Source organism: Hippichthys cyanospilos, chromosome 14 (genome assembly GCF_059441005.1).
Source record: "Hippichthys cyanospilos isolate Australia breed blue-spotted pipefish chromosome 14, RoL_Hcya_1.0, whole genome shotgun sequence".
Lineage (NCBI taxonomy): Eukaryota > Metazoa > Chordata > Actinopteri > Syngnathiformes > Syngnathidae > Hippichthys > Hippichthys cyanospilos.
In genome coordinates this window covers 16,976,297-16,992,115 of record NC_142382.1, presented here as the reverse complement: position 1 = coordinate 16,992,115, position 15,819 = coordinate 16,976,297, and the positions used below count along the sequence as shown (strand labels likewise).

At 39.5% G+C, this 15,819-nt stretch overlaps 1 protein-coding gene across 2 annotated transcripts in view; it reads left to right on the top strand.

Annotated features, from left to right (window-relative positions):
* LOC148413182 (zinc finger MYM-type protein 4-like) overlaps positions 1 to 15,406 on the top strand; it is a 34,336-nt gene extending 18,930 nt beyond the window's left edge. For both annotated transcript variants that reach the window (XM_088433665.1, XM_088433663.1), the window contains exons 17-30: positions 1,625 to 1,668; positions 1,749 to 1,887; positions 2,571 to 2,633; positions 3,850 to 3,995; positions 4,827 to 5,889; positions 6,173 to 6,424; positions 9,133 to 9,209; positions 9,669 to 9,798; positions 9,887 to 10,038; positions 10,136 to 10,250; positions 11,385 to 11,642; positions 11,770 to 11,881; positions 12,360 to 12,428; positions 14,087 to 15,406. In XM_088433665.1, coding sequence (XP_088289791.1) covers positions 1,625 to 1,668; positions 1,749 to 1,887; positions 2,571 to 2,633; positions 3,850 to 3,995; positions 4,827 to 5,889; positions 6,173 to 6,424; positions 9,133 to 9,209; positions 9,669 to 9,798; positions 9,887 to 10,038; positions 10,136 to 10,250; positions 11,385 to 11,642; positions 11,770 to 11,881; positions 12,360 to 12,428; positions 14,087 to 14,177 — 2,711 coding nt within the window. In that variant the 3' untranslated portion in view covers positions 14,178 to 15,406. The remainder of the gene's footprint in view (positions 1 to 1,624; positions 1,669 to 1,748; positions 1,888 to 2,570; positions 2,634 to 3,849; positions 3,996 to 4,826; positions 5,890 to 6,172; positions 6,425 to 9,132; positions 9,210 to 9,668; positions 9,799 to 9,886; positions 10,039 to 10,135; positions 10,251 to 11,384; positions 11,643 to 11,769; positions 11,882 to 12,359; positions 12,429 to 14,086) is intronic.
* Positions 15,407 to 15,819: the final 413 nt, after the last annotated feature.

The window sequence follows — 15,819 nt, the reverse complement described above, 5'->3', positions numbered from 1 at the left end:
TTCTTGACCTCTTCTTCCTCAAGCTTTCTCTTTGCATTGAGATGTACAGTGTATCCTCTCGGGTGTTCCCAAAGGTTTTTCAAAAGCACCATAGCGCATTGAGGGGCTCTCTTTACCTTCGAACTGAGATGTACAATACTGTATATCCACTCGGGTGTCCCAAGAAGTTTTTTAAAGCACCGTAGCGCGTGTGTCCAACCGTGCTTTGGTGTCTCGTTGCTGCCAAGTTTAAACAATTGAAATTTTCAAATCCAGTGTAGCTCCAAACACCAAATCGATCAAACAAAAGGCATTCCCAGCAGAACTATTTGCCAGAGTTAACTCACGCCCCTGGTAGTCCAGTCAGAAATATGGCCAAGTCGGGAGAGGTTAGCTAATAGCTATGCTACGCCTCTAAAGCAATCAGGCAAAGCCAACAATGCGTAGCTTTCTTGTTGAGCATTGCACCGCCTTCCTGGAGTGAGCATTCACTCACATCACATTCAACGTGAGGCCTCTCGAGGGCCATCTTATGACTCGGTTGGCTATTACAGCTGTCCATTAAGTTATGCGGGCCGCTCACATATCCATGTGCGCTTGCGTAGAAGTCCGCGCCGTGTTGATTAGAATGCTCTGCCTTCTGGCTAAGGCAGATTACATACACCCTGGCGACAAGTTAGCTGAATTCTAATTGACTCAAAACTCCAACTTCAAACTACAATACTAGAATGAGCGTGACCAAATGGATATAATATGACACGAAAAGAACAGAATATGGAGAATAATTTTATAAAAAAAAAAAAAAAATATATATATATATATATATATGCTTAGTAAAAATGAAATTGACTTTCATTATAGTTATAATTATTATAGTTTATTATACTTATGATAGTGATGTCAGGTTATGTTAGGTCAGCAGAGAAGGCCTTGTTGGCCCACCACTGTATACACGTATTGAAGTCTTAAGTATACATACACTGTACATAAACACATATTTCAGTTTTTGTCTCAGTCTGAAGTTAAATTAGACTGAATTGCTCCTGTTTCAGGCCAGTCAAGATCACAAAAAATATTTATTTGCTCACACAGGCAAATGTTAGTTAACCCTAAAAGGAGCTTCCAAAGCTATGACCTCATCATCTGGGCTTCCTCGTAATATTTAAAGACCATACTTTTTTTGCATGTAAAACTTTGACCTAAAAAAAAAAAATGATATCTGAGAAATGTTATTTCTTGTTATTGTTTCTTTTATCCTGGCTGACCAGAAACAGATCTCGTTTGACGTCATACAGTGAGACAAGACATGACTCTAGCTCCAAGTTTGTGTGTGTGTGTGTGTGTGTTTTTAGCGTGTGTGTGTGAGACTTGCTATTTACAAATTACTGTTCTGCTAAGAAATGGACATGATAAAAACTTTTGAGTTATATCATTTACTTTTTGAAACAATCTGATTTAAACTCAAAGTCAGTATGTTGTCTTTCTTACAATCCTGCCATAAAGTTTACGCTGCAAGCCTGTGCACTGTTATATCATACTATTTTCTTGCCTTTAAAAAGCCAGACATATTTTACACTTCCCACTGTCAAATTAGCTATGGTGTCAGATCACGTTCATGTTTTTCTTCTTTATTTTGCCTGTTAAGGAGGACTTCCAAACTCTAGCGTGGATGGCAAGATTCTAGATCATGTAAGTATATTCGTAAAAAAAAAGTACAAAGTATACAAGATAAAAAATTTAAAATTTGGTTTTGTTGTGAAAATGCCCAGGCCAGTACTCAGACGGATACTATGCGCAGTCCCCCACCCTGCCGACGTCAAATGAAGAACAAATCTGTTCTTTGCCGGCCATTCACAATGGATCAAGAGAGCTTGTGTCTGCTCCTCCATCCATCCACGAATTCTTCAGGTAAATTTAGAATGGCACTATTTAATATGTCTGCAATTAATGCTATTAATTTAGTCTGTCTTATTTTGTGGTTACCTTATTTTACATTTCTGTGCACATCAAAGCTATGATGCCTCTTTGAAGTGAAAGTGAAACTCAATTTATCTGCCACATCACTCAACATTATGCTTTTTGCACATGCATCATATTATGGATGTGTTGTTTATTCATGTTGGAAGTCACATTATGATTACTGCATTTTTTCAGAACTTTTTTCCCATGATTTGAGCCCTGAGGCTTATAGTTCAGTGCGGCTTATCTGCAGTGGTTTTTTTTTTTGCTAGCTACCATTAAACAAGCCACCGGTAAAGCACTCTTACAATTTCAAACATGCAATTTCAAAATGCAACTATTCAAGTTAGACCTTATATAAACTCTTTCATTGCTGCTTAACAGATTATTTTTTGTCATGCTCTATGCCATTGTGATGCTGAACTAGAAGTGACCTTAATTTTTTTTAATAGCAAAAAGATGTCAATAAAAACATCTAAGAACAGTGAATTGTAGTTGTGTGTTCCTTTTTCTTAGGTTCATTTGAACTTTTCTTTCAAATGATTATGAAGCGGCTGTTGCCTCTGTGTGATGAGATTGTAACAACAGATGCTGTAGTGCTAAGCTAATCACAGCTTCTTCTCTCCAAGCAGACGATATCACATCAAATGACTGTGAAACAGCGATTAAAAAGATGAAGACAGACCAGGAAATGGGTGAGTGGCTTCGACAGATATTACTGAGCTGCAAGTATCTGAATATGTGCATAAGAGAATAAAACCACTGCACATCATGGAAAATTTGCCATTACAAGGTGTGGAACAAACCAATAAATGAGTGGCAATCTGATTGCTATTTTTAGGAGGAAGTGAAAATATTTTTTGTACTGGATTAGAGAACACAAATGTTCAAGTAAGGCTGATCCAAGTTGCATATTGGTAGCCATTGTTTAAAATCTTATTTATCTCTAAAATCATTACTTTTGCGGCAGAATTGTGCAACCATTAACATTACATTGTGAAACATTAGCAAGTGCTTTTTGGTCAATAATATGTAAATAAATAAATGGCAAAATATAATTGAGAAGCACTGACCTAAAGGGACCCAACAAAAAGTATTTATTCTAAAAAATAGATAAAAACATGTCTTTGAAGCAAAGCACTGAATCAATATAGTCTCAAAAATATGACAATAGTCATATTATAGTCTCAGAAACATGACAATACACTCAATCACAACAGGAAGTAAGAAAAGATGAGGGAATGTGACTTGCGAGGACAAAACTATACCTTTACTTAGAACCACAGTGTAGTGGCAAACGGACACACTCTGTAAACCTGCCTCCTAAGTCTGAATGTGAATCCACCTTTTGCCTCCTTACCACAAAACTCCCTGACTGAATGAATGAAAGCTGGAACTTAGCGAAAACAAGACATAATATGACGCAAAAGTCAATCAAGTCCACAAGCAGTACATGCGTAGCAGGATAGCTGTACCTGTTTTAATAACCAGGGAAAAAAAGTATCTGCAATCAAAATAGTTTTCTTCTTGTACTGTCAGGCTTTTGTGCGATCAAAATGTTTCCATGTATTTGCTAACATTGGTAACTAACAAAGTATATTAGCTTATGATTATAACATAAAACGTGCATTTTTAACTACAGAAGATGGTATTGTTTGGTTTTCAAACAATATATCAAACAACAAAATATCAAACAATCCTCTAAAACAGGTGTGTCCATTGTTTCGATCACGGTCGACTGGTGGCCCATTAGCTACCTCAGTCAATACAAAATAGCACAAAATACAAATAGTGCAAACTTTAAAGCAAGGCACATTTTTTCTCTGCCACTGAACTAAAATATAATGTTTGCTGTGTATCAGTATCTGTTCTTTTTCCGTTAGTGATGTAATTGCTTTCACTGTCGTCCAGTTCCATCCCCACCCTCATCAAACTGCTCCACAGAGGAGGACAAAGTGAAGGTGCTAATGGTGCCAGTTCCTGTGCCAGTCTATATCCCGGTGCCTATGAACATGTACTCCCAGCACACGCCTGTTCCAATGGCTATGCCTATAACTGTATGTTCCATTATGCTACCTCTGATGGTCTATACCAGTGGTTCTCAAATGGGGTACTTGAAGGAACTCCAGGGGGTACTTATTTTAAATAAAACAAACAAACATGCAAACATCCATTAGACGTAATTATTTAAATCCTGAAATGTTACAGAAAAATATAAGTATATAAAACAAATTTTATGCTCAGCAGGTTATTTTAATAACCCAGATTTTGCACATACTCGAATGGTTTGACCCAACTTGTCACGTGTTACCAGTCAAGTTAATGATTTATTTTTGTGAAACGATCCCTACTATGATCCCAAACGGACATTTAAGTTGATTATTTTTTTTTTGTGGAGAAAATATTTATCATAATTTCTTTATGAGAACAGGTCTTACACATATTGTTGATTATTTTTTTGTGGACAAATAATTCTTAATTCAGTTAATAATTTATTTTTGTGAACAGATCCCTACTGTAATCCCAAAAGAGGATGCTCTATGATTGATATTTTTCTGTTGACAAATATTTATTCATAATTATTTCTTTTTTTCTCACACTTTATTTTGATGGTTTTTTGTGGACCAATACACATTAAGTTTGATAGGTTCTAAAGTTTATTAAATCTGACACTGATGGTCTGTTTTATTTATTTATGTATTTATTTTTTAACCCTGAACTCCTTTGGACCGGTTTAGAGGTACTTGGCTGAAAATAAATTTCACTGGGAGTACATCACTGAAAAAAAGATTGAGAACCACTGGTCTATGCTATTTGAATGATTAGGACCATTGTATGTACATTTTTGTCTTTGGCCCAAAAGCTGTGTTTTTATATTTTTTCTTTAGGTCCCTGTGCCAATCGTACTACCACCACAGTGCAAAGAAGTGGCAGATGCAGCCATCCAGTTGGATCCTTGGAATGAAGAAACCACAGAGCGGAATGATGCTGAGGTTTCCATGGAAGAAGAGGACACATACCCGGTTCCAGTGCCCGTTGTTGTACCACCAGAAAGAAAAGAAATGAAAGATGCAGCTGTCCAATCAGATCCATTAGAAATAGAGACTGGGGAGGAGAATTATGAGGTGGCATCACAAATCAAAGATGTAAAAGATATCGCTGTTCAGTCAGATCCATTAGAAATAGAGACTGAGAAGCAGAATCAAATGGTAGCACAAATCAAAGAAGTAAAACATATCGCTGTCCAGTCAGATCCATTAGGAATAGAGACAGAGGATCAGAATCATAAGGAGGCATCACAAATTAAAAATGTAAAAGATGTCGCTGTCCAGTCAGATCCCATGTTCACTGCACAGGTTCCCTTGCCCATTGTGTCAGTGCAGAGCAAATATGTAAACGATGCAGCTGACCAGTCAGAGCCTTTGAATTTGGAAAAGCAAAATAATTTGATCGACTCCAAAGAATGTCCAGTCACTTCCAAGGTCCCTGTAGCCATTTTTGGGCCACCACTGAGCAAACGTGCAAAAACTGCTGAAGTTCATTCGGATCTTTCGGATTTGGAGACTGTTGCCTCTGTCCAGTCTGACTCTTTGGATGTGGAAACAGCTGCTACTCTCCAGTCTGACTCTTTTGATATGGAGACTGCTGCCACTGTTCAATCGACTCCATTGGATGTGGCAACATCTGCCACTGTCCAATCCGATCATAGAGATACGGATGCTGCTGCACCAGTTCAACTTGATCCTTTGAATTTGGAGACAGCTGCCACTGTTCAGTCAACTCCTTTGGATGTGGAAGCATCTGTCACTGTCCAATCAGATCATAGAGCTACGGAGGCTGATGCACCAGTTCAACCAGATCGTTTGGATTTGGAGACAGCTGCCCCTGTCCAATCAGATTCTTGGGATGGAGATACTTCAACAAAGATGAATTTGGATGACGGCAGCACAGGTGATGATTCAACTGAGTAATTCTACAAAAATACATAACATATGGTTGTGGATGGAAGCTTATCAATGCAGTATAATAGTGGGAGAATTTCAGAAATGTTATTGCTGTTTTAATGTTTATTGGGAGAATTTCAGAAATGTTTGTGCTATTTAATAATTTGGGGGTGGGTCAGAGGTGTTCATTGGACTAGTATTTTTTTTCTGATATTATTTATTTTACTCTTTAGTGTTTGACGGGCAATGAAGTATTTAACATTTTATGTTTTTCCAATTGTATTTTACAGTCCAGGGTAGAAGCAGAAGGTCAGATTTGGTCTCTACAGCAATCCCCCAAGTTGAGGAGAGTCCAAACACAGCACAAACTAAAAATCCTCCCCCAGTAACTTCTGCGAGAAAAACTGTGAAAAGTCGTACCCCACGTCGAAGCAAACTAAAGGCCAACTCGACAACAAGTGAACCCCAAGACACCAATGTCACAGCACAGCAACAGCCTCCCTCTTCTCCAATGACTGATTTGGAGCATGACTTCCCAATGGGTATGAAATTAAGTACTTTAAAAGCTGCCAATGCTGATTGTCATTATTACACAATTCCAAAGTCCTCATGGGTGTTCAGACTGGGCAATGCAGTAATTGAGTGAATCCTCCAAAGTTGATAATCTCTGAATATTAATACTGCTAAAGTTACACAAAATCACATTCCTGAAAGCAGGGGTTTCAAAGTAAATTTAGCTCAGACGCCTCATGGAGGAAAATCTACTCTCATGGGGGCCGGACATGTGAAATCATGCTGTATATTTTAAAAATAGTGTCAATTATATGTAGATTTTTGCTATGTGTGCTGGTCTGGTCCAAATTTCTTACAAATAGTTAACTGTAAATATATAAAATACACAGTGGGCCCCCGGTTTACGAGATGAATCCATTCCGTGGTTGGGATCGTAACGCAAATTCACCATATGGCGGGCAATCCAAACCTATGTTAATTAGCTAATGCATGTACAATCTCAGGTAAGAACATCAAAATTGTATAAACATATTAAAAATTGGTATCAAAATAGTATACTAAGTGCTACATCTATATAATATACATGTATACAATTAAATAACATCAGAAATAAATATATAAAGGATTTATTTACGTTTGAGCAACGTGACAAGCTTGTTATAGCCATGTTCCCTAGTGAGGGTAGCCTAGGTTAGGCTAGTTTATCCTTCTTCGTATTTCTTGATTATCTCCAGCTTTGTTTCCATGGATATATAATCATCTTCTTACATCTCTCTTTAGCATCACTTGCAATCTTGGGACCCATGGCTAACCAATTAAAGTTTGAATTAAGCACTACAATGCATATTAAATACCTTATTGAAAGGACTCTCAAACGAGATCAAGTCTTTAAACAGCCATCTTTGTGACCCCGTGACGCCGACCAATAGTAGACCAGTATCTTAGGGAGTCGTGAAACCAACCAATAGGAGACCAGCATTAAAGTGACATGAGCAGTGACGCGTGTATGGACGTATGAGGGCACACTGACCACCATGTTGGATGTGTCAAGCAGACTGACTACCATTTCGGATGTGTTGTAAGGCAAAAGAAATGGCGTAAAGATGGGACAAAAAAAACATTGTGGGCCATGTCGTAAGGTGAAAAAAACATAAGGCAGGGACGTTGTAAACTGGGGGTCCACTGTATTGTTGAAGAATTAAAAAAAAAAACGTATTAGAACTTCCTTTTTAGACCTCTATGCTTCCCAATATACTGTTGCATTTTTCCTTAAAGGGACACTGTGCAAGATTTAGACTGTTTTTCATTACTGACAGCAGGGCGTTGCAGATGCTACATTTACCATTGTGCATAGCTATAACAAACATAGCAGCCTCTGGAGAAGAGCCATCCCCCCATGTAATATAATAAAATGATAACTAGACCTACAATTATATTTAAAACATCCTGTTGGTCGTAGAATACATTTATTTGCAAGTTTTTGAAATGTATAATTATTTTTTTCTTTTTTAATGAAATACGGCCTAACAGTGTCTCTTTAAATTGCATTCTATGAGTAGGTTTTTTTTTTTTTTTTTTTTTAGTATCATCATAAAATACATGTTTTGCATCGAACAAATAAAATGAGCTAAAAATGAATAAATAAGTTTAGTAATCGATATGTACATTGAAACACAAATATCCAGTGAAAGGAAAATGCCAGGGGTGGGCTTTTTACATGTTTTTCCCTGATCCGTCAATCATTGAATACCGTCAGGTCCTTTGCATCGGAAGGGTATTCCGGAATGCTTTGCTCAACTGTGCAAGCAATTCATTCATGTAATTCATAATTAAAAAGCAATACAACACAAAAAAAATCTCTTAATGGTAAATTATAAATATTAGTTTTTACTTTAGGTCAGTACAATTATTTCGCTGAGCAAGATTGTGTACAGGATGCATTTCAGTTCATGAAACAATGACTCAAATGAAGCACCAACTGAAATCCCCTGTAAACGTTGACACTGGGAAAGTGCATAGTCTTCCACTTATTGTACCGGCAGAGCAAAGTGATTTGATATGATAATCAATGGAAGCAAGCAACATAGCAAACAGGCACAACAATTGGGTTGTAAATCTGTCGTCAAAAGAAGAGCGCCTGACCGACGGACATGTATATCGCAATAATTACGACGTATAATTGATTAACACCTACATATCTCCCATAAAGTATGATTTCCTTCAGAACTTGAACCTATTCATTTACATCTGCACTCATGTACAAATAGTAAGCCACTAAGTAGCAAAGCTAATGCAATAATAATACATTTTATAAAAAGTCAAGAAAGGCCTGTCATGCCAATCAGGACTATATTTATCATTTGAAAGCCAGCAAAATATTGCAAAAAAAATGTTATCTATGATCAACCAGTCAATGATGATAATAATAATAATAATAATAATCATCATCATCATAATAATCATAATAATAATCATAATAATAATAATAATAATAATGCAAAAAAAATGTTTAAGTCCAATCAAATTGAAATCCACAGCACCTACTTTTGACTTGAGAGCATTCGACTCTCAATCAGGAACATATTAAATATGTTTGTTAAAATCTAGTGTATATATTATCACAAATCATTATTTAACAGGCAAATGTACAATTAATAATTTGAATGGACCAACTTGTGTTTTAATCTTGCCTGTGCCCAATTATGTAAAATGTATATGTATTTTTTTTCTTTGAAAGAAATGCTCGATCTGAAGTCAACGACCCCTCAGCGAGGAGTGAAGAGGCCTCGAGAAGGTTTCTCTGGTCAGAAACGGGTATGACGCCACTGAAAAGAAAAAAAAGTAGTTATAGAATAGTGCACTCATTTACTTCCTACCTACTGTATAGTCGTCTAAAGTTTGATAAAGTTTTGCTTCCAACTGTTTTAGAAGTTTTTTTTTTTGTTTTTTTTTTAAAGGTCGTTTGTACTTTGAATTGCTACTAGCTGCACTGAGAGATGGCATGCACTGAGAGACGGCATGTAGTGTTCTGAATTATTGCTGGTGTCTGGCTGAAGCCTTAATCAGTCCATCCATGTGTGGTTTCATTTATTTGATTACAAAAGGGAAAAAAAAAAACGTTTTTGGACTTACAAAGATTTTGTCCAACGCCAGCAAAATATGTTGCCAAAAAGCTCATCAGTTAGCAGAAGTCAGTGTGTCTGTTTTAAGCATGATGTCCATGCAGTCGTTTTGCACAATTGCCCAGTACTCATTGCATTTCTGCTGATGCAGGGTCGAAGGCGAACTGGTTCTTTAGATGGCAGCGCTGTAGTGAATCCAGTTAACTTCAGCTTGAACTACATGTATGGTGTTAAAGCATGGAAGAACTGGGTGCAGCAGCACAACACGCATTCAAGAAGATGTGAGCAAGGAGGCTTATCTTCGTCTCTTGCTTTTAATGGATCTATTTGATCGTTTTGGCTCAAGCTTACCCTTTTCTCCATTTCTAGCCAATCCAGTGGTTGTTAAAGAGGAGATTCTTCAGTGTGATTCTGCTGAGCTGAGCTATGCTCTGTCTTGCTTTATCAAAGAAGTGCGTAGGCCGAATGGTGAGGCCTACAGCCCTGACAGCATTTTCTACCTCTGCCTGGGGATTCAGCAGGTACTGTACATTCATTCATTGTGAGCTACTTTTATTTGATTGTGTTTCCCTTTTGCCTAACCTTTTGTCTTGCTTCTGTCCCCCTGTGTGTGGCCAGTATCTATTCATGAAGGGCCGTATAGAGAATATTTTCACTGATGAGCTGTACAGTCAGTTTGCAATGGAAATCTCTGCGATGTTGCGACTCTGGAAACCTAAGCAGCTACCCACTGGTATGTGCATTAATAGTAAATCCACACAATTTTACCTAGCTTAGATCTGAGGAAGAATGTTAACAAGTATTTGGTGCTGAACATACTATCCATCTGCCAAGCAAAATGACAAATATCAGCCTAAGTTTTCAACTGTACAACAAGTGCAAACGTATGCCTTTGTCACACTAAGCGAAGCAGCCATACAGGCCGAAATTGACCATCACATAAATGACAATTGGAGCTGGACACCAGGGGGTTCAGGAAAAAAAAAATTACTGTACAGGCTCAGTGCAAGCCTTCGCTGGAGCAGCACGCTTGGGAGTTATTGCAAAAGTTCAATATGTAATGAAAAAAAAAATCCTTGAAGTCTTGAATTCGCGTAGTGGAAAAGAAATCCACGATGTGGTGAATCCGCGTCATGGAAAAAAAAACGCGATGTAGCGCATCTGCGATAGTGGAACCGTGAAGTGTCGAGGGTTCACTGTATATAGAAAATATGGATGGCGAAGGAAAAAGGAGTGTCTTTAGTGATAAGGGCATTGGGAGCAGTGAACCCCAAGGTGAGTGGATGGGCCCAGCACAGAAAACATATCTGTCCAGAAGAAAGCATCACTTGGAACAGCTAATATCCTTTGTAATATCCGCAAGATCCCGGGATTCCGATTAAGCAGTCGAGCTTAAAAAAAGATACTCTCAGTGCGGATGATATGATTTAGACAATGTGTATGTGCGTGTGTGAGTATGTATGGTAAGCACAGTAAAGCACAGTAAATGGCATTCATGATTAAATACTGTATACTCTCATTGATATTAAAATGGCAAAATGTAATACCTCACTACACTAAATGGGTGCCCTTGTTTCCTTGCTTTTGATTTACTGCATCTCCAACATTTCCAGTAAACCTCAGTGCTCCTGAGCATGCTGTGGTACAACTGGGTACTACAGTGCTGCGCAAATTCTAAAATTTAGACTTGCCTGAATAATAAATAAACTCCCACTATGGTGTGACAACAAATGACTGTCAAACAAGGCCAATTTCCAGCTCAGGGATCTGGCCTAATATTAGTGGAGCGCAAGTGAATGTGTGAATATTTGGCTGGGCATAATTTGTAGCTTACTTGGTTTTTTCCCATTCCACTCTCCCCCTCCAGGTAGCCTTGTGTATTCTCGAGTTGAAGAGTCCTTCCTGTGGGAGTGCAAGCAGCTGGGCGCCTATTCCCCCATCGTGTTGCTTAACACGCTTCTCTTCTTTTACACCAAGAACTTCCACTTCACCACATTGGCACAGCACCAAAGCCTCTCTTTTTCCAACTTCACTTTGCACACGAAACCCTGCAGTCGAGCAGGCAAAGTTCTCTACCTCAGATACCAGCGAAGCAATGCTGCTACTTCCAGCCGTGGAGAGACAGGTGTGTGAAACACATTGATTGCCATTTCACACTCCTAAATGATCTTTTTTTGTTGCCTTCTTTTCTCAAATAATATTGTTTGGTGTTGAGAAACATTGAACTAAATGTCAGTGGTGATTGTTTTCAGAGCGAATGAAAAAAAAGCAAGAAAAGGACGATGGAGACATGGAGATAGCAGAAAATGTGACCAATCCTTTGCACTGTCCTGTCAGACTCTACGAGTTCTATCTCTCAAGATGGTAACACATACTCACGCACACACACACGTGAACACTATGATAGAATTTCTGTTCCCAAAAATGAGAGGAATCAGCATTAGCACATTTGCATGCTATATTTCGTGGGATAGTATCTCGATGATTGCCTGACTCTTTCACATTGGTCCAGCGATCTAATCTTCAGTTACCTAGCCGACTTTACTGGCGGAAGCCATAGTATGGGCGAAAACACAACACATCTACTTGAACTGAACCCTGAAAAAAAGACTAATTTAGACCTTGACATTTTCTTCTATGCGCAGCATAGCTTTTCTTGTGCGCTGAGAACTTGCGAGCAGTGCACAATTGCACACGCACGCAGTTTAAGAGGGAACACTGTCCCTGACTCCAAAGAGAGTGAGAACCAACTATTCAACTAGACTACTTACAGTCCAGCTTCTGAGAACTTGTTTTCCCTGTGATGTGAAAACCTAATTTAGCTTTCTCTTCCCCTTGTAAGCCCACCAACGGCATTGAAGAGGACAGACATGTTTTACCTCCAGCCTGAACGCAATGTCCACACACACAGGTCAGAAACTTTAATTTGTCTACTATTTCAAATGGCCCATTTGCTTGGCAGCGTGTTCTATGAATCTTCTTTGAGACACAAAACAGTGTTCCATATCTCTGTTCACTCATCCAAACTGCTAACCCTTAAAAAAAAAATCAGCTTTAACAGCGTTAATGGTGCAGTGCCTTCCCCCTCCTGAGATGCCAGAGGGTGGACCAGAATTTCTTCTTAATACATCCGGAAGTTGTTTTCCATGGCCTCACCTAACTCTTGCTACACCCAGGATTTTGCCTCGGCAACCGCCAAAACCGCACTCTGCTTGGTCAGCCAGTACCAGTCCGCTGCCTTCTGAGTCCCACAGGCCAAAAAGGCCCAATAGGACTCCTCCTTCAGGTTGACAGCATCCTTCAGTACTGTTCACCAGCAGGTTTGGGGATTGCTACCATGACAGGCACCGACCACCTTACGGTCACAACTCTCTGATCAGCCACCTCAACAATGGAGGAGCGGAACAACCTCCCTTGGGACGTGAGTGAAACTCTGCCAGAGGTGGGATGTGAAACGCCTTCTGACAGGGGTTTCTACCAGACGTTCCTAGCAGACCCTCACGTTATGTTTGGGTCAGCCAGGTCTGACCGGCATCCTCCCCCACCATCGAAACACCAGGAGTTGACAGCTCCACCCCTCTCTTCACCTGAGCGTCCAAAACATGGGGCGGCAAATCCGATGATAGTCAATCATCGAACTGCGGCCTACAGTGGGTGTCCTGGCACCAAGTGCACATATGTGCACCCTTAGGTTTGAACATGATGTTTGTTGTGGACAATCCATGACGAGCACAGAAGTCCAATAATGAAACACCGATAGGTTTAGATCGGGGGTGCATTCCTCCCAATCACACCCCTCCAGGTCTTATTGTCATTGCCCATGTGAGCATTAAAGTCCCCTAGCAGAACGAGGGAGTCCCGAGAGGGAGCGCTCTCCAGCACACCCTCTCAGGACTCCAAAAAGGGAGGGTATTCTGAGCTGCTCAGGCTCCTTTCCTGCCGGAGAGGTGACATTCCATGTCTCAAGAACTAGCTCCTATAGCACGACAGTGGTGCGCCAAGGTCCCCGCCCTTGGATGCCGCCCAGCTCTTTACGCACCTGACCCCTTTGGCCTCCCCACGTTGCCTTTTTGGGCCCCATGGGTCTCGGTCCGACCACCAGGCCTAGCTCCATAGGGGGGCCCCGGTAACACGCGTCCGGGCATGGGAAAGCCAGATCCAATCATTTTTATCATAAGGGCTCGGTGAGCCGTGCTTGGTCCGGAACCTCACCTAGAACCCGTATTTCACTTTGAAGAACATATGAAAAATATATTCTGCTGTGTTTTGCTGGCTGCAGCCTGGACAGCATTACAAATCAGAATTGTTTTCTGTTTTAGACTAAGCTGTAACTCGTATAAACGAGTTGAAAGTTAATCTGTATTGCTTTTTTTCTTGTGTTAATGTTAAAAAGGATACAGGTTTAGGTATACTCATACAATTTTTATCGATAAAAATCTTGTAGTCAGCGCGTCAAGTGTCTGTGTGTGTTGGGAGGGGGGGTTTCTCTTTCACAGAGTTGGCTTGGCAAAATATAATCGAGAAGCACTGACTTACAGTTTCTTTTCCTTTTGTTCTCTTTGCCCACAGTTCCTACTGGTATACTTCTCATGCACTACATTACACAATTCTGCAGAGCATGCTCACTCGCATCTTGGCAGTCAAAGAAGTTCAGCGGTAACAGGAGGCCGCCTTCTCTTCCTCGCAGTTTACAGTGACAAGCCTTTTTGTGACGGGAATATGTTCCCAGAGCATCATGGTGACATGTACGTATGGCAGCTCTTGACTTTGTGAAGAAGCGGACTGCTGTGCTGTCCAAGATACAATAAACGTTTGTCACAAAGACGATGATTGGACTCTGAGCTTGAGCTTACCTGAATGGAGGATGACTGCCAACTTGCCAACGCTCCTGGACTCAGCAGGTATCTGTAACCTTTTCAAAGAAAAAGGGAGTTTTCTGGACTCCTTGGATTTGATTGCACCCTTTTTTCATCCCGGTCACAAATCATTGACATCAGTCACGCATCCCACATAAAGATGGGCAGTGTGACATTTTATGCATTGTATATGCATCACACTATGCGATGCTGATGCTGCTGCACCACCGCCTCCACTGAAGCTGCCCATTCGCCTCCCAGCCCAAGCCACGCGCACATTTTTTGCCATGGAATATGGATCAGCGGACAGCGTTGATGGATGAAATAATCGCATACTGCTATTTCCTATTGTCAACCAATTTTTATTAAGGTATCATTTTTACAAATGTATTTCTGATGATCTTCTCTTAATGTTTAAATAATAGCTAAATCATGATCCTTTGAAGCAGCATATTTTAGTTTAAGGATGCAGATTTAAGCAGGACGAGACCGTCAAACTACATTTTTTTTTTAAATCTGTCCATTACAGAAACAATGCTATTGGTTACAAGGTTTTTTTGACAATAGGAAAATCCAAACACTGTAATGTCACCAACTGCATTTTTGACGCTAGAGGAAATTCATAGTGCCTCTCATTATTGATGAATTGCGTCATCTGACAAAATCTCATTCTCTCTCAGTCCCTTCTGTGGCCTTATTTAGTGTCAAATCGATCCATGGATTCTTCCATTATTCCTTGCAGTCCATCATTCTCCTTGGAACCTGTATATACCCATCCATTCCTGTTATTATTTTGCTCCTTGTGATGGTGCCATTGTTTTTCTTTTATGGGAGTTAAACACTCCTTTTTTTCTGTTTAACTTTCATGTGGCTTTGCACTCTTGTTAAAAGAGAAGCTTTTTTTTTTCTTTTTTTTTTTTTTTTACTGTGTCTATAATGGTCTGTAAGGTTTAAAAATATTTTCAATGGTCGAAAAAATGAGCTGCAGGTTTTTTGAGGTCTGCAAATAAACTGAGTGATTTCTAGTCATTCATATTCTGAGCATTATACGGTGACCAATAAACATTATTTAAAAAAAAAGGCGAAAAAAAGAGAATCATATTTTTATTAGTTTTGCTCTCATCACAGTTCATGTACTGTACATCTCAATATGAATTGAACGTATAAAGTCATGCAAGTTTAATGACCAAATAGAGAGTTGTTTGATGTTTTAGGGTGAAATAGACCGGCAGTATGTTGGAAAAGAACTGCCTCCAAGGTCTGGGATTTGGGGTTTGAATCACTCACACTAGCATTTTTCCTTCATTCCCCAAACACACATCAGGATAAATGAAGATGAAGTTGGTATGAAGATGTGACCAAGATGAGGACTAGCAGTGCATAAAAAGAAAATGGGCAAATCGGAAAATAGGAGAAAATAAGTGTAGTTGTACACCCTTACTATTA